The 19,218-nt window shown below is 44.7% G+C and overlaps 1 protein-coding gene across 1 annotated transcript in view; it reads right to left on the bottom strand.

The window, feature by feature from the left end:
- The window catches only part of LOC134468224 (nesprin-2), a 270,548-nt gene that overhangs the window by 140,824 nt on the left and 110,506 nt on the right, over positions 1-19,218 (bottom strand). Inside the window, exons 52-61 of the mRNA XM_063222166.1 lie at positions 17,932-18,105; positions 15,654-17,210; positions 13,040-13,243; positions 12,221-12,379; positions 9,196-9,434; positions 7,244-8,690; positions 6,371-6,602; positions 5,213-5,613; positions 2,446-2,822; positions 756-900 (exon numbers count right to left, since the gene is read on the bottom strand). Coding sequence (XP_063078236.1) covers positions 756-900; positions 2,446-2,822; positions 5,213-5,613; positions 6,371-6,602; positions 7,244-8,690; positions 9,196-9,434; positions 12,221-12,379; positions 13,040-13,243; positions 15,654-17,210; positions 17,932-18,105 — 4,935 coding nt within the window. The remainder of the gene's footprint in view (positions 1-755; positions 901-2,445; positions 2,823-5,212; positions 5,614-6,370; positions 6,603-7,243; positions 8,691-9,195; positions 9,435-12,220; positions 12,380-13,039; positions 13,244-15,653; positions 17,211-17,931; positions 18,106-19,218) is intronic.

Genomic DNA, 19,218 nt, shown 5'->3' on the forward strand with positions numbered 1-19,218 from the left:
CTTGCACAACTTTTCCATGACTTTTTCATGACCAAAGGTGCATTTTCCAGGACTTAGTGGCAGCGTGAATGTGTAAAACTGCATACTTTCAGAGCTGAAGATAAATGCAACCCCTTTCATCTCACCCAATAGCGTGACATAGTGATTAAACATTCAAATTACTGTCAATGCATTCATTGGCTGTAGTTACAACAGCAAAATGCCATGAATTTTCCAAAATTTGCAATGAATCTACAAAATGTCACGACTTTTCCAGGCCTACAAAATGTCCTTTTTAATTTCCATGACTTCTCCAGGATTTCCATGTCCGTGGGAATGGGAACCCTGTGTTAATGTCAACCGTCATTGCCTGAAGCATGCAGATCCACCTTAACTTGAGTTGTGGACAAGTAGAGTGAGCCAACAAAAAAGATCAAACAAAATGTGACCGCACTATGCTGGCATTGAAAATGTTTTTGATTGGGTGTGAACCTTTGATGAGTCCTACAGGGCATAGGGAAGGAAACACATTGTCAACCCAAATGCACTTCATCAACAAATATGATATTGAGTAATCCAGGTTGACAGACTTGGTGCTTATCATTAAAATAAAGTGTCCATTCAAATGTCATACTGCTGGAATCAATGAGTGTTTTGGGGAAACAGAAAGCTGAGAAATGACCCTGCAAATGGGATATATTTCAAACCAGTTTTGAAATGTGCATGCATTTAAAAAAATATCCATAAAAAACAAAGTTAAGATTGATTTCACCCACCTTTGTTTTTTCTTGCTGTTCTAAGCATTCTTCAAAGGAAGTGGTTTTCTGTCTCAGACAGTCGTTCAGTCCTGCCTCAAACCTCTGGAGTAACTCTGAGAGATGCACGTGTTGTCTCTTATGAGCACTTTGTTCCTCAATAAATCTGTTGAAGTATGAATACGTTTTAGTTTTACAGAAACAACACTTTTCTTAATGTCAACCTGTAAGAACTAGATCCAGTAAACAATATAGGCTCCCCTCTTACTTGCACTCAAAGCTATGAAAGCTTGTGTTTTAAACCAAGACATTGTAGTGTCTCAGAAGGGAACACTAAAAGTTGCATACTGTTTACAAAGTCATCATCATAAGGTCTTGCACCAACCTTATCTATGGAGTCTGGCCTACACTTTCTCTCTCCCAAGTATTTCCTGTCTTTTCTGATGAAGGAGCACCAATATACTGTATATAAAAACCATGAAAGGTGAGCTCCTCTCACCTATCCAGAGCTTCTATCCTCATCTGGTCCTGAGCCCTCAGCAATAGGACAGGCTTACCAACAACCTACGACAGTGTTTCTCAATTTATGAAAAATTTCAAGGCACCCCAAACCAACAAGCCGTAACATGGCATCGCATCCGATACCACAAAAGCTTAGAAAAGTAACACATTTGGAGACGTCACACGACCTACGCTCCAAGTTGCAGCTGACTAGGGCTACCTATATTTACTTTATTGTGTGTAAATGGCAAATGAAATATTCCACTGATTAGCATTAACTTATCAATTGAGAAAAATGTGTATTATATTACATAATCTATTTATCAGCCACGTTTCCGCGGCACCCCTGATTGGGGCCCGTGGCACCCCAGGGTGCCCTGGCACCCCTGTTGAGAAACACTGACCTACGCGATCACGTCTGGTCTTGCTGATGTCCCAATCCTACCCCATCTCATGTTACATGTGTTGAAATGTTCCCCTGTCCTGGCCCTGCCGTGGCTAACCGGTAGGGCACTCGTCTGCCATGCGGCCGACCCGGATTCGATTCCCTGCACGGGTCATTTGCAGACCCTTCCCCGTCTCTCTGCCCATTTGCTTCCTGTCCACCTCTCACACTGTCCTATCATCAATAAGAAATGTTCCCCTGTCCAGACTAGGGCTGCACGATATTAGAAAAATATGCGATACACGATATAATGACTGTAAACCGCGATATCGATATTACTCGCGATATTTAATATACATATATGTTCCCCTCTCTACTTGCCATTCTACACTTCATCATGTATAAAATAACTGAGAGCAATGTGTTAATTCCAACATTATTTTTTATGAGGAAAAAACACGGCTTATAAACAGCATCAACTTAAAATGCCAAAGTTTTTAATACATTTTTCACCAAATATGCTGTTATTAAAAATTAAAAACTTTTTGCGATATGTGCACAACTTTTGCGATAACTGTATCGCAAGCCGTGATATCGCCATATCGATATGTTTTCGATATATCGTGCAGCCCTAGTCCACTACGGTGTGGACTCGTTCGCTATGTGGCCGACCCGGGTTCGATTCCCAGCCCGGGTCCTTTGCTGACCCTTCACCATCTCTATCTCTCTCTCCACTTATTTCCTGTAACTTCACTATCAAAATAAAAAGGCAATAAAAAGCCCCCCAAAAAAACATTAAAAAGAAAAACGTATATATCTTCTCACCTCTTGAGGGCCTCCATCCTGAGCTGTCCCTGCGCCTCCAGCATGGCCTCTCGGACCAGCAGCGAGCTGAGCACCTGGATGTGCAGCCGCTGGGTGTCGGCGGTGGACAGGCAGGCCTGTTTGGGCACCAGGTTCCCCAGCCGGTCCACGTGGGCCTTGAAGCTGTCCCTGAGGGCGGCCACGGTCTGCTGCGTGGCCAGCAGCTCCTCCTGGTGGTCCCTGGTGGTAGTGCAGGTGGCGGTGGTGGTGGTGGTGGTGGTGCCGCCACAGCTGAGGTCCAGTAGCAGCCTGGGCTCCGCGTCGTCCAGAAGCCGCACGGCTCCCTGCGCTGCCCACTGGTAGTCCTTCAGGGCCTCCAACGCCTGGGACGTGTTCTCCTGCTTATGGTCAATGGATGGATGGAGATGGACAGACAGACAGACAGACAGACAGACAGACAGACAGACAGACAGACAGACAGAGACATGCATGCATGCGCACACGCACACACACAGACACACACAGACACACACACACACACACACACACACAGACACACGGACACACGGACACACAGACACACGGACACACGGACACACAGACACACAGACACACAGACACACAAATATTAGCGGTTAAGGGCGGAATTCTCCCGTCTCCACTTAAGTCGGTTTTCCGTGCGCATATTTTACGCGGTCTTATCTTGCGCGTATTCTCCCCTCTGGAACGTCGCCACACCCCTCGCGCTTAACTCAGAAAAACAGCGCGTAGCCCAACATAGGCGTGATATATGCTAAATGGGGGGATGAGTCTCCGCCAAGTTCATCAGTTGTGGCTACAAAGAAACTATGGAGCATGGATTTTCAGATCAACCATGTGAAAACCTCGGCAGTCCATTGAGATCCAACACTGAACTTTAACTTTGAATTTAAAACCACGTGCCAAAAGTCCTCTTGCAAAAGCGTTTCAAAATCTAACCTCCGCTCCTTTTCACAGCAGAAGGCAAGTATTGGAGGTGAGATAATGAGATGGAAATGCGATGTGTCCCTTTGGCGGGAACTCAGCTGAGCGTTTTGGTGCGCAACAGCTTGATTGAAATAATAAACATGATTGAACGTTTTGTTAAAAATTGTTTTGTAAAAATCGTTTTGTAAAAAAGAGTTTGGCGTGTTTCCTGGACAATTCCGGAAATCAAAAAGTGATTTAAAATGCTGATCATTCCCACAGTTAAACAAACACATAGTAGGCCTGTTTGCTGACTTTTAAAAGTGTTTCTCCGCTTCTCTGTACAGCAACGTGACATTAAAATAATTGGAAATATGTGGATCTCAGCTGTCCGTCAGCAAATTACACTTACAGGCTACATGCATGCTGAAGAATGAACAAGGAAATCGATCGTCATGAAAAACTTTATATTCTGTCGCAGGGATGGGAATTAATTGGACATGGGCATGCAATGCCAAGCCAGGACTTAAACGCGCAGCTGATGGGGTGTAATAGAGACCAGAAGCGAAATGTCAAAGACATGCTCTGATATGTTAGCCTACCTTTTACGTTTAGCTGTAATGACATTCAGGAAATATTTTCTGCCTTACAAAAACAGATAGGACAACCTGTAGCCTACCTCAGTATGTGGTGGTTTTGTATGTCGGGCATCAGTTCAGAAAGTTTAATAGGTTACATGCACATATGCACGAGTTCCAATAAATCACAAAAGTGGAGGAGTTGAAATAAAAACCCTTTACTTAACGTCGTGGCTACAACATAGTAAAAATGGTGAAGGTTCTTTTTGAATAGGCATACTTTGGGTGGCTGTGAGGACGACTGGAACAGCGGTCTTTAGTCTGACGTGCCTTGTCAATGTAGCCTACTTGTGCATGGTGCAACCTGCAACGAGGTGTTTTTGGTTTTGGTTACCGTCCGTGGAGACAACATGATGATCCTCATACTGATTAATTAATTACCTGCTTTTGTTTGTAAGTTCAACGATGTGAGAACATGCTCTGGGCAGCTGGTCATATTTTGTCACAATTAATGTAGGATGTTTATGTGGAACTGTGAATGAATTTCGATTTGGACTCACGCTGACGGTAAGGAACATCAACAAAGCATACCGTGTAACATGTTCAAAATGCGAGCCAAGCGAGCATCAAATGCAATATTACATTTTACCTCATAGTGGCGCTTGACCTTACTACAGCCCTTTGATGCGCGTAAAGGCAAACGCGCGTAAGTGCAGGGGAGAATACGCTTAGGATTCATTTACATGCGAAACTCCCTGATTTTGGCCTGGCCCCACCCAAAGTGCGCAACTGGCAAAATTCTGCGTAAACCCCGCTTAATCACTTGAGAAACCACGGAGGCGCTGTTGCACGCTTTTTTTGACTTAAGCGGGTGGGAGAATTCCGCCCTATGTAATTATTTAAAAAAAAACAATGGTGAAAGAACAAAATGTGAAAAATATAACATTAAATTAAATTTAGTATTAAATGTTTATATTCAATTGGAAGAAAATTACTATGATTCCACAGTCAATACAAGGCACACTGAGGAAGGCAGAACGCCGAAACGCGTCTGTGTAATAAAGAAACCTATGCATGGTGCGACCTTTTCTCATTTTACAGTCTACAATGCCATACTGTATACACAGATTGATATACAGGTATACAATGCCACACTGTATATACACAGACTGGTATATACAAGGCCGCACTGTATATACACTACACAAACTAATATATACAATGCCACACTGTAAATACACAGACTGATATAGTATATAGCTCACCATTCTGACTTTGCAGTCTTTAAGGATTCTCCTTCCATACTGGGTCAACTCCTTCAAAGCCTCTGGCTCTGCTGCCTTCTGGTTCTCCAAGGCCTCCAGCACTCTCAGCCCAGCTTCTAAGCTCCTCTGCAGGGTCAAACACCTCTGGATCTCCGCTGCTATGTCCCTTTCATCCGGTCGCAGGTAATTTGCCCTCTGAAGCTCGTGTCGTGCTTTGTGGAAGACGTTAGTCAGGGTAGTGAGGTCCGCGGGGCGGTGACTCTGCGGGAGCCCCTCTTTGAGCGACTTACGTTCCAGGCCCGCGAGCTCGTTCTGCACTGTCATTTCCCAGGTGGCCAGGCTCTCCACCGTGCGGTGGATCTTCTGCCGCTCCGACGCCAGCTGCGACGGGTAGACGTCGCCTGCGATTAGGGGTGGGCGATATGGCAAAAATGTCATATCACGATTTTTAACATAAAATCTCGATTTCGATATTTCTTCCCTTGAAAAAATTAAAACAACAACAACTTTCATATACTTTCAATTTGTAATTTGCAGTTAATAAAATGTCAACACTCTCATAAAGTGCCCAATTGGAATACAATAATGTTAAGAATAAAGGAGAAGACAACAACACAAAAGTAGGTAAACATCACTCTGATACTGATAGTAAACGTCCTCACTGCACTGCAAGACGATCTATACAATGTCTCCACTTTGACAGATTTGGGACAATCTTGTACTCGATATCACAATTCACGATTTAATATCGTCATATCGCCCACCCCTACAGGGCCAGTGCTGGGCATAGACAGACAAGGCGGTCGCCTAGGGCACCAAATGTCTTTGGGGGCGCCAAATGCCTTGGCACCATAGTAACACTTTAAAATCCCAACGAATTAGAACATAATGTTTTAAAATTTACAGTACATTGACACTGATTATTCATGGGCACTTAGTAGGTACTAGATCAGCTGTGCTCGATCAGATGTATGACCTTGTATTTACAGATGCTAATTTCTTTTTTTTTTTTAATTTATATGTTTATTGAAGGTATCGGTCAAATACAATGAGAAAATTATACATTTGACAGATGCTAATTTCTAAATGCACAAAAAGGAAAGGGTTGCTCGCCTAGGGCACCGTATTGACTAGAACTGGCCATGCGATGACCCCTACCTGCGATGGCCTCCAGCTGGTCGGCGGTCTGCTGACACTGCTGCCTCGCCAGCGGGATCTCCACGAGCAGCGCCCGGCACGTCCTCATCCTCTCCCCCCGGTCCTGGGTGTGGTCGCTGACGGTCAGGGGCACCCTGTTCTTCGCGGCCTCCCGGGACTCCTCCATGCGCTTCTTGTGGCTCAGGTACTTCTCGTGCTCCCGGGACTGGAGGTCAAGCGCCCTGGCCTTGGCCTGTAGGGTAGGGACAGAGAATCTTTAAGTATATAGAGATATGCCAACATAATAGGTTTCTATGGGCATCTAACGTGACCAGGTTCCGGTCTGCCTAAAATGGTGTGTCATAATACTCCTAAAATGAATAGAACAGTCCTTAGGTCTGCCTAGGTCTGCCTAAAGGGGGATTTAAAATCCCCCTTGCGACAGTAGAACCCGGAAACAATGGGCCAATGGAACCTCTCTCTTATCTACTCTCTCTGGTAGGGGTGCACGATACACATTACTTTCACTTACATTCCGTGATCCCGATATCTAACTTTGGATATCTGCCCATACCGATACCATTCCGATTCCAATACCAAAACCACATATATGCATGAGTTTCAACTTGAGGTAGGCCCAAGTAGACAATTTAGTCAGAAGAACAGGAAAACTTAATAAGTAAAAAGTAGCAAGTAAACAAGTAACAATCCCACCCTGAAAACTAATACGCAAGTGATATGATGTCAAATTGACATTACATTACTGGCTCAATCGCAGTATCTGGAAAATTCAGATACTTTGGGAAAATTCCAATCCGATCCGATCTCTGAATTACGTTGATATCTGAACCCGATACCGATACACCCATGACCGATATCCCATCCCTACTGTACCTGTAGGGTGCTGACGGTCTGCAGAAGGCTCTTCCTCTGGCTCTCTTGGCAATGCTGTAGCTCCTGAACTTGGCACTGGTGCTCCACCAGCATATGCCTGAGGGGCTCGACGGCGGAGAGCGAGGCGGCGGTCACGGGGAACCTCTGCCGCTCCAGGTCCATGGATATCTGTTTCAGGCTCTTCTGGATGGAGGCTACCTCCTCCGCGGTGGCTTGCTGGGCGTGGAGGAGCTCGTCCAGCTCCCAGCAGGCGGCTCGCTCGCAGCTGGCCACCCCGGACACCTCCGCCTGTAGTATGGCTAGACGGTCAATGAGGTAGTGGCTTTCGTCGATGCTGAGCTCGGGGATGATGAGTGCACTCTGCTCAACAAGGGCTTCGATAACTTCGGCTTGCTTGTCTGTCTCCTTCAGTGTGGCGCTGTGCTTCTGTAGTGCAACCTTCAAGTCTGCTAGGCTAGTCTTCAGCTTGGAATCTTTCGTTCTGCTACTCTCCTTCTCTATGTGATCCACCAACCACTTACTTACTTCGGCAATCTGACTCCACATCTCTTCCTTTGACCGCAGGGAACGGTCGACGTCTTCAATTGCGTGCGCGATCTTTTCAGAAACAACGTGGTAAGTATCCTCCAAATCCTCCAATAAAGACAACGTGACGGAAACATCTTGTTCCTTCCGGCCTGTGAGTAAGGCCTTCTGCTCCTCCACCACAGACGTGACTTTGGTCTGCCTAGCGGAGACCTCGGACTGCAGCCTCTTCATGCTGGCAAGCTGCTGATGCGCATGTTCCGGAAACAAGGCCACCTTCCTCCTGGCTTCCACTTGCTGTTCCACATGTTTAGCCCACGGCAGAAAGTCCTGAATCGTTTCGATTAATTTAGCAACCGACGGGTCGGCAACGGAAGGGACAATGCTTGAGATCTGCTCCTGTGCGCTGTCCAGATGATTCTTTGATGCTTGTAGGGCCTCTTCCATCTCATGCCTTTCTTTCTTCCCAAGGAAGCTGTCATGGAATGCCTCCAAATGCCCCACAAGTTTGAAGTACTGCTCATTGGCTATGGTCAATTCTGAAGCGGTGATACTGAGTTGTACGGCCAACTGGTACTCTGACATTGGCTCCGCTGTGGATCTTAAAGAGGCTAGAGATGCTTGGATACTCTCTAGCTTGTTGTGCAACTCCTTTGCATCATGGAGTACTGTGACGGCCTCTGCGGTGCAGGCGGCGGCGTGCCTCATGGTCCTATGCGCGGTCCCCTGCAATATCTGCCACCCTTCCTGGAGGCCCTCCACCTGGGCCAGGAGCGCAACCGGCCCATCGGCCTCGCTCAGGTGAGCCGACACCTGGCCGCAGGTCTGCAGCAGGTCGTCTATGCGGCCCTTCTCCTGGTTCATGGCCTTCAGGAACATCTGCAACTTCTCCGCTTGAAGGCAGCTGCTCTCCAAATTATCCCTGAAGCATGTGAAGACAGAGACAGAATATCAATATCAAAATCAGACTTTAAAATCTCACACATGCAGAGGAGACATAGTGACCCATGTTAATTAGTCATTGTAAGAACAAACTGTTGTTGCATGAAAGCAACTAAATGAAACAATGAAATCACACCTGAATACAATCAGAAATACAAAAGAACATCAGAGAGACTTCAAAACCCCACACTCACAATGGAGACATAGTGAGCGATATTGATTAGGAACTGAAAGAACAAATTGTCCCATGAACGCAGCTAACTGGAACACTGTTAATATTGGAACTGCAACACTGTTAACAGTCTGATAATAATATTTCTGTTTATTTTTTAATTTTTTTTGATTGTATCCCTGTGTGTGTATTTCAACACATGCATACAACCAGAAAAAAAATAAATAATAATAATCATAATCATAATCATAATCATAATAATTAAAAAAACTAAAATATTAACAGAAATACACAGAGAAATACCCAGACTCACAGGCTTAACATCTCCATCTGGGTGGTGAATCTCTGAAGCGAGGTCCTGAGGGCCTCTGTCTGATGGTGGTACTCGGTGACCTGCAGTAGCTGGGCCTCCTTCACCTGCACGGTAGCTGAAGCGTCCAGCAGGGCGGCGCTCCAGCGACCCTCCATACGCTTGGTGGCCTCGGACTGCTGGTCTCCGTCCATGAACTGGGAAGACAGGGCCACCTGCTGCTGAACACACTGTCTACACGCCTGAGGGGAAGAACGAGAAGGGGACGTGTCAAGGCCTTATTAGGAGTTGATCAGTGAATGAAAGCAGTTAACTGTAACTGTAACACTGTTAACATTTCTGTTTTTTTATTGTATCCATGTGTCCAAGGGGTTCAATGCCCGACCGGACCACGGCTGAAGTGCCCTTGAGCAAGGCACCTTACACCCACACTGCTCCCCGGGCGCCGCTCAGCAGGCAGCCCACTGCTACGGACTAGTGTGTGTACTTCAATGTGATTCACCAGTCCAAATGGGATAAAGTACAGAGAAAGAATTTCCCCTACCTAGGGGACCAAAATTGGCTCCAATTGGCAATTGGCAATTGGTATTTGAACACACGAGTACAATCAGAAATAATATTAATAATAATAACAAAACAGAAATATTAACAGAAATACACAGAGAAAAAATATCAAACACCGAACACATTGTCTACACGCCTGAGGGGAAGAACGAGAAGGGGACATGTTAATGTCAAGGCCTTATAGGCGAGTACATCTATGCAAAAAAAAGACCTAACCCCAAACAAATTGATACAAAAGGTTTTTCAACTGATTTTGTTACCTCTAAGTGTCCTTAATAACATACTAAAAATCTAGGAAAATCTGACTTCAGGAAAGGTGTCATTTTCAAGATCAAAGTTTTTAAAAATAAAGGTTACTACATGATAATTACATTGGCATGAACTAACATGTTTTCAGGATCTGTTTGTTTGGAGTGCTGTTTGGGTGGATAAAGACACTACTGCTATGATAATATCCATGTGCTGTTTTGTCAGGGCACATCATCAGTGATGAATCATGGTGTCACTAGGTATTTTGGGTATTTCAGCAGCTGAACTGAATAGACAGGAGCCACTACATGTGTAAGTAGAGGGCAAGGTGAAACGGTTGGTACTGGAGACAGACAATGTCCTGAAAGGACATAGGGCTTTAGCATAGCTTTCAGGTAAGCCAGAGTAGGGCCTGTTGTAGCGTCATAGGCAAGGGTCAGGGCCTTGTATTCAATTAGGGTATGAGAAAGAGGACATGACTGGGAAACTGAGGCTATGTGGTCAGAGAATGATAGATGGTCATCAACAATGACACCTAGATTTCTTGTGGCCTTATTTGAGGCAACAGTAGCAGAATCCATATTGAGCTCGATATCATGGCAACCTAAATATTTGGCTGGGATCACCAGCAGTGCATTTGGGCGAGGCTCAACTGAAGGTTGCATTCCTTCATACTTGTGGATAGTTCAGAGAGGCAAGCGGAAATGTGTGTGACCGTGGAGTCATCTGGCACAAAGTAACTGTGCTTCATCGGTGTAACAGTAGTATGAGAAGCTGTGAGAACAGATAACATGGCCCAGTGATGTGGTGTACATGGCAAATAGGAGTCCCAGCACCAGCCCTTAGGACACCTATGTGGAGAGGCTGTGATTTGAGGACAGCTGACCTTGCCCTTGATACATGCTAACAATGATACCACCAGACTCAAAGAATGTCTGGAAGAACTTGAGACACATAAAACTCAATTATTTATCTAAGAGAGATGTTAAATAATCATGTTTTGAAAAAAAAAATGCTAGCTGGTGTGTCTGCACAAAGATTTTTAGATTTACTACGAAACAAAAAGAGATGTCCATAATCTCTTCTGAAGATATCTTCTGGCTTACTAGAAACAAAATAAAAGAGTAATTTTGAGCTTGGCTTTTTCAGATTTTGAGGTTTTGCATTTTGAAATTTAATGCATATTTAATTAGATATAGTCCAATTACCATATTAAAACATAACATTTCAGAAAACTTGCAATACATTTTTTTCTCACAAATATGTGAGTAATCACCGGATTAAGTTTCATGGTGATATCGGCAAGCTAAATTTTTTGGCCTATTCACCTGGAGTGTCTCTTGACCCTTATAATAAGCCTATGGCAGCCATGTTGAAAAAAACTAATTTCCCAAAGTCAGATTTTACTAGATTTTTAGTATGTCATTTAGCAGGTCCAATAGTAATAGAATCCATAAAAAAACCTTTTGTATCAATTTTTTTGGGGTTAAACCCTAAATGTACTCGCCTATTAGGAGTTAACCAGTGCAGTACTGTAAGTGTGTGTGTGTGTGTGTGTGTGTGTGTGTGTGTGTGTGTGTGTGTGTGTGTGTGTGTGTGTGTGTGTGTGTGTGTGTGTGTGTGTGTGTGTGTGTGTGTGTGTGTGTGTGTGTGTGTGTGTGTGTGTGTGTGTGTGTGTGTGTGTGTGTGTGTGTGTGTGTATGAACTTGAAATTGAACTTGAACTTGAACTGTGAATGTGATACATTAGTTTAAACTATACTAATGTGAACTAGAAGGCTTACGGTAGCATTGTACCAGTTAGTGTTGTATTGCAACACTAGAAAGGTGCAAACACATATATAAGGAAAAACAACCCCAATGTCTTCATCATCATCATCATAGTGAAATAGAATACATCCAATAAAATATGTGTGTGTGTGTGTGTGTGTGTGTGTGTGTGTGTGTGTGTGTGTGTGTGTGTGTGTGTGTGTGTGTGTGTGTGTGTGTACTCTACGAACCCTTCTTTGCATCTGCATTTGTTGTCCTGTATATATCCTGTGCACTTTGCATCTGCTAGTGATGTAGGCTAAACGATGTATTTTTTTTGTATGATTATGTCCTCGTTTGTAAGTCACTTTGATTATAAAGCATCTGCCAAATGCAATGTAATGTAATGTAAAAATGGGTTCAGTCTGACAAAAAAGAGGGGTGCACAGGACAGGAGGCTACTGTACCTCAGCCTCCTGCAGCTGCTGGGCCATGACCTGTGGATTGAGCTGAGCGGGCTGGTACCGACAGTCCAGAACCTTCTGGACCATCCTCCCGAGCCGGGCCTCCGGTTCTGACGTTGTGGGCTGCAGGCACGAAATAGCCTCCTCCACCGGCTCACCTCCCTGCCACGCACCAATGACAACAACCAAAGAGCAATGATAACTTAGTCAAGACTTATTAAATGTGAGAAATGTGAAAAAACAGGCTGCGCTAGCCAGAAGATGAAGACAAGCGCTTCTTCGCTAATTATTGCGCCAAGTCCCAGCTGGGACACTCAGGCAGGAAATTCCAAATCATCAGCTTCTATCCGGTGTGGACCTTTTTCCATGTCCCCCGATGGGCAAGCTATCATCAGAGAGACCCACGTTCACTCCAAGCCTGGACCGCCATTATCTTTGCAATGGCCCATGAAAACACTGGGCTGTACAGTAGTCCCCTCCTCTGTAAACACATGCTGGAGATATATTTGACAACCTCAACTTTCTTTTTCTGCTCTTGCATAGAGCTGTGTTAAGTGAACACAGAGCCATAATCACTGCATATACGTAGGGGAGGGTAAAGTGCCCACAGAGAGCTCGGCTTTCTGGAAAGCATGTTTCCATAATTATACCCTATACAGTGGCTCAGAAAATGTCATTGGAGAAAAAAAAGATGTACGCAAGTAAGTCAGAGCACAGTACTGTTCTTGTGTTCCACATTCACATATTCACGTATGAGGCATACTCAGACTCTCAGTTTCTGCACGCCTCCGCAAGCTACAAATACCACAGATACTAACTCACCATGGGGCTGTGAACTTTGACTGTTGGTGCTTCGGCATCAGCCACCAGGATCTCCATCAGAGTGACCCAAGGCTGCGGTGCCTGGAGGGGTGACGCTGGTGGCGTTCGTCCTCCAGACCCGTCGTCTCCGATGGCAACGGGAGGGTCCTCCGTCGTCATGCAGGGGGCTCCTCTCTGCTTTGTGGCCCTCATCTTCTTCTTCTCCTTTAGATGGGGACATACGGGGAGGCAAAGACATGGAGGTTGCACCAGGTCAACAGGGCTGCTGCCACTTTTGCCCTCAAGTTAAGGTTCATTATCGTTCCCCTTCGGCTTCACAACATTATCTTATTTCGATTCCCTCGGAGAATGCTACTAAGCCCCATGCCGAACTCTGCTACTCTGTTCCGCGGCTTTTGAAACAGGAATGCTGAACCTTACCCGAGGCACTATGGGGCGTGCCTAAACATCATTCACCCCACCCCACACCACCACTCAAACACACATGCGCGCATACACACAGGCAAACACACGCACGCGCACACGCACACACACACACACACACACACACACACATGCACGCACGCACACACATACACACAAACACACATACACACACACACATACACATACACACACACAAACACACACACACACACACAATTGTGCACGCAAGTGCGCAGACACACACAAACACACACACACACTCACACACACACACATACACACACACACATGCACATACACACGCACACACACAAACACACACACCCACACACACACAAACACACACACCCACACACACACACATACACAGAACGGGTGCGGCGAAGCTGGAATTGCAGGAACTGCTTGTGTTATACTGTAGCTCTCACTCACACAAGAAGAGGGTTGGACTACAAACCTACAAACCTACACTAACCTACACACGTCATGTTGCCACTGGGCCAAGAAACAGTGTTGCCAGAGTGGGTTCTTTCCTACCCAATTGGGCTGCTTTGGATGGCCATCTGCGGGTAAAAAGGGCATTTGGGCGGGTTTTTCTGCAAACTTGTGGCCATAGAAATCAATAGAATTTAGTTCAAATTGTGTGGAATTTAAGACCTCCAGGTGGGTTTTGAACTTTTTGGACTGGAAATCATCAGTCTCATCTTATCTGGCAACCCTGCCATGGAAGAAAGTCATGAGTGACGCTGTCAGAAAGCACTCGCCATGCACAGTTGAAGAAACCAACTTGTGGCAGACCAAACTTTACAAGCTGGTGCATGCGTGAGAACACTAGTAAAACAACACTCATTATAAAGTAAGTGCAGAAAGCTGGGCAGTCAAAAGAAGATGAAATTGAATCTTAAAAAGAATAATAAATAATAATATGCAAGAATAAATAAAAGAACTCCACTGTTTGGTCTATGTGTCCCTTGGGTTTGGAAGACAGTACAAATTAATATTAAAATCTGTCAAGTCTCATTTACTCAACTCCCAGCCAGTTTTCTAAAATTGCATTAGGATTAATTAGCTTGGTTTCCTTCATACCGCATTGTGCTGTTTTGAGCCCTATCGGTGTTAAACAAATGTCAGAGTGGAAATTAAGATGCTTATTTCTCCATGGCTATTTGTCTTCTTCAAACAACACTGGCCTACGCTGAAAATGTTTTTGGAAGTTCCTCTTCAAAGTTAAGAAAAGGAAAGTAAAAAAAAAGAAGAAGAGCTATGATAATTCCTGTTATTTGACTTCAGGCTAATTGTGACCTTTAGTGGCGACACAGGCTAAATCATGCCACTGCAAGCCTTCCAAAAGAAAAGACCGCGAATGGCTTAAAGGGACCCCTTAAAGAGGGGCAAATTGAAATAGTGAAATGTCAAGGCCCCAAAGATGATAGGTCTCTGCCACAAGAGAGAGTAGTTCAGCTCTCCTGCTGTTTCCTCTGCCTTACATGAAGCAGAGAAGATATTTCTGAGTTTTTTTTTTCGTTTTTTTTTTAAACTTCCCCTCAGGGGAGAAAGTGAATGCTGTTCATTTATTTTTGTAAAAGTGGGCCCATCATGCAAATTCTTGACAGGCTAATGCCATTTTTAACCTTAACATTATTTTTGCAATCACCATGGAGAAGGAATCTTTCTTGAGTGCTGAAATGAGGAGAGAGTAGCTATATTAGTGTGTCACAACGGGGGCGGTACAGCCCCCCAGGGAAGCGTTGAAGAGCTCAAGGGGGGCGTTGAGAAGGATAGAGCTGAGAGGGGGCAATGCTTAGTTGCCATTGGGGGGCATTAGTCTATTTAATATTTTAATACTAAGGGGGGCGTTGTCAGTCTTCTGATGATGTCAAGGGGGCGTTGGGGGGCTTTTGATGAGGCCAAGGGGGCATTTCTTCAAAAAAGGTTGAGAACCACTTAGCTGTAGGAACATGAAGTCCACTATCTCAACACCACAGATGCACGAAAGAACTCACTTGGCACTTTGACACATACAAAAGTAAAAAAAAACAACTGTATGCATTCTTTCGGTTTGTGTGTGTGTGCGTGTGTGCGTGTGTGTGTGCGTGTGTGTGTGTGTGTGTATGTGTGTGTGTATGTGGGTGTGTGTGCGTGTGCGTGTGTGGGTGTGTGTGCGTGTGTGCATGCATGCATGCTTTACCTCAGGCTTTAAGTCTTGTACTAGGTCATAATCCGTATCCTCCAGGGACTGTTTGTCTGTATTGTAGGTCAGGGTAGACATAGAGATGTCCCCAGGGGACTGGGTTGGAATCTCCCCTCGCTCCTCCTGGTGTTTTGTTCTCATTCGCATCTGCAGTGTGGGATGCTTCTGTAGTAGGTCAGCCTCGTCTTTCATGCCAGGGGTAATGGCAACAACATCAGACTTAGTACGACCGACTGGAGCGCTAGCAGCCACACTGACAGACACTCCGACTTGATCCAACATTGATGGCTCCCCATCATCTTTGGTGCCTGATTGCGTGCCGTTATTGCTCTGAGATGTTACAATATCCTCATTCTTTCTGTGACATTTGCTTTTAGCAGCTGTTAGACTGTTGTCAGCACGCTTTGACTGTCCTGGGGCTTTTACTTCCTGTGAATACCCATCTGTTGAGTCAGTGTGCGCAGTGTGACTGGGAGCAGCGTCTGCAGCAGACTCCTGGGTCACTGGGACAATCTTCTCCGCTGCTGTCTGTGGCATGTGGTGTGCCTGGGGGGTTAACTGCTGAGATGTTAAGGAGTCCACTGACTGAGGCCTCTGCTGTGAGAGGTCAAGGTCAAGGTCAAGGTCAACAGCACTTGATTTGCCATTGCTGACTCCGCTGCACCTAAACGTAGGTGGTCCACCTTCAACTATGTCCGCTTCAGATGCACTGACATCTTCAGGCACCACTGATGTATGTGGATAATGTATCAGCTGATCCCCAGGGTGGTTCTTAGAAAGACACATTTCTACATCAGAGCTTGCAATTTCAACTGACTTTCTAGTTTGACTGCCCGTTGATTCGTTTGCAGACATGTGGGATTCGAGAACTATAGTGAAAACCTTCTTGCCGTTGGACTTCGGTTGTGTGCCAGTGCCAAGCACAATCTGGTTCTGCTTCTGGTCAGCGTTTTCATTCAGACCATGCTCAGAGTCAGTTTCCAATCTATCAGTACTGAAGCCAACATGGGATGGTGATAACGGCTCAGACTCCCCATACGCTCCCTCTATGGATGAGGCACTATCATGGAATGCCTGTACATCCAAAACTATGGTGGCCACTTTCTTGGGAAGAGGGGAATCTTTAGCCCACCGGTCCTTCTCAGGCAGCTCCCTGCCTGCAAGTTGAAGCAAGGGCTTTGCCTGAGCCTGTTGAGGTGTCAGATTCCTCTCTGCCGACACCTCCATACCTTCATTGGATTGAGGGGTCGTCATGGCATCGGGTTGAACAAGAACACAGCTCCGGAATTGGGAGTGCGACGGAGCATCTGTCGAAGCTTTGATGGGGCTAACGTCACTGCTAACGCTAATGCTAACGCTCGGCTCTGCGTCCAGGACAATAGTGAACGTAGGCTTCGGCGGGAACCCTTTGGCTTCTGACGGACCACGTGGCTGCATGGTCTTTTTCACAGCATTGGAACTCAAGGTGTTGATGTCACCTTGTTGTGTGTATTCACTCAATTTGCTGGCTTTAGCTGATTGCTGGGTAGCAGCCTCAGATGGAGTTTTTGCCAACTGCATTGAACACATAAAGCAGAAAATACAGCTTGGGTACATGAGTCATGTGAGTTCGGCCACCACACATGCCAAAATGCAACTATTAAGTAGTTACAAAGTAAATGCTACTTAGTACATTAGAATCTAAGTAGTTAGTTGCAGTCCCACAGTAGCTAATTCGGTCATACCAACAACAGCAGTTTGCAGGATAAAAAAATGTAGTTAAATATTCCTGGACATTCATTTTCCTTTTGCTTCCTTTTTTTACTCTTCTTTTTTCTATTGTTTTGTTTTGTTTCTGTTTCATAGTATTCTGGACAACCCCATTGTTAATAATGTTTTCAACATATTGACATTGACAATGATATTGTTCGCAGATACGGTAAGTGTGAGTGTGTGAATATTTTCATTCATCAAGGTCATGTTATGCAAAGAATTTGGCTGCAGTCCTTGGCTCCAGTTTCCTAAAGCACAGTGAAGCACTTTGGGTTTGCATATAATCAACATGGTGCTATGGGCAGATGGGCAAATTTCACACTGTGTCAAGGTTGTGTGTGCACTAACAATCGTTCTTTGTTTCCCTGTTTAGTATACGTGTGTCTGGTTCTTTGTGGTCCTTAAGTCTTGTCTGTTGTGTTGATCAGATGTTCAGTGAGAATCACACTTTCCCATGTCCACTCAAAATTTCTCTCCTGAAGAAACAATAAAGGTGAATCTAATCATTGGTGTGTCTGCTCACCTGAATGCTCTGTGATAGGCCGTGGAGTTGAGCAGTGTAGTCTGTCAACGCGTGCGCGCCATCCCTGGCCAGGCTCTGCATAAGCTCCTCCCCCATGCTGCTCTTCAGGAACTCTGCCTCACACAGCGCCCCCTGCAGCCTCTCCCGCAGAACCTCGCCCTCCTGCAGAGCCATCTGCAATCATAGAGAGAAGCAGTGCTTTAGTAATAGTTTCATGCAGAGGCAAAGGTATAGGTCTGGCTTGGAAAGTGGTGGGGACATTTCTGTGTCAAATTGTCTGGGTACGCTGTTTTTACATTATATTTGTGAAAACATGGTACCATACACAACTTAATTAGGCCCATATAGAGGCACTGTTACAATCTTATTGACATTAAAATGGTAATAACCATGTCTTCATCTTACATAGGACTCTCTGTAATGCCCTAGCAATGTTGTTATGAAATAGTTAAGTAGAGTAGAGTAGAGCAGAGTAGAGCAGAGTAAAGTAGAGTAGAGCAGAGTAGAGTAGAGTATTGTCATTAATCCTGAGGAAAATTAAGGTATCTGACAGCTTACATAGATACATAGATACAAGACATAAACAAAGAGCTAATACACATTATTGCACATTGCAGTAAACATATAGCAAAGTAGCAAGTTAAGTATTTTCAGCAAATATAATGAATGGGATCGCCGGCAATCCCAGGTGCATAAAAGGGCTAGGTGGACCAGTACTGAGGGCTGGCATTTGGCAATTTTAGCCTCTAGAGTACAGAATCTTTTTACAGCGTACCTGTCACCTGGATTATTTTTTCCCATTTAATTTGTCTTCTTATAGTTCTATTTTTCGTGAAGCTCATTGAAGTGCATCTGTGAATGAAATGCGCTACACAAATAATATTGCCTTGCCTTTCCTTGCCTCTACGCAGTAATACGTCATTTCAACTTTTGGTAACACTTTCTATGAAGCCCATATCTATAGCGCATTATGAGCGCATTTATAACAAATTATAATGCACATTATAATTACTTACAAGGCATTACGACTACACCGAGGATGTTTCATGATGCTTTATGTTAACAGTAATGAATAACCATGAATCTAGCTTATAATGCTTTATAAATCCAAGGGTGTTATGAGTGCTCGTGACTGGATATAAACTACAGGCTACCTGATGGGGCTTACAGTACATTATGATGTTTTATAGATGCGCATTATGCAGTGCATTATAGATGCATCCATATGAACTTCACTTTACTTAGAGCACACATTGACGACTTATGATCTCACATGAAACATTATAG

The sequence above is a fragment of the Engraulis encrasicolus genome, chromosome 18 (genome assembly GCF_034702125.1).
Source record: "Engraulis encrasicolus isolate BLACKSEA-1 chromosome 18, IST_EnEncr_1.0, whole genome shotgun sequence".
In the NCBI taxonomy this organism is placed as follows: Eukaryota; Metazoa; Chordata; class Actinopteri; order Clupeiformes; family Engraulidae; genus Engraulis; species Engraulis encrasicolus.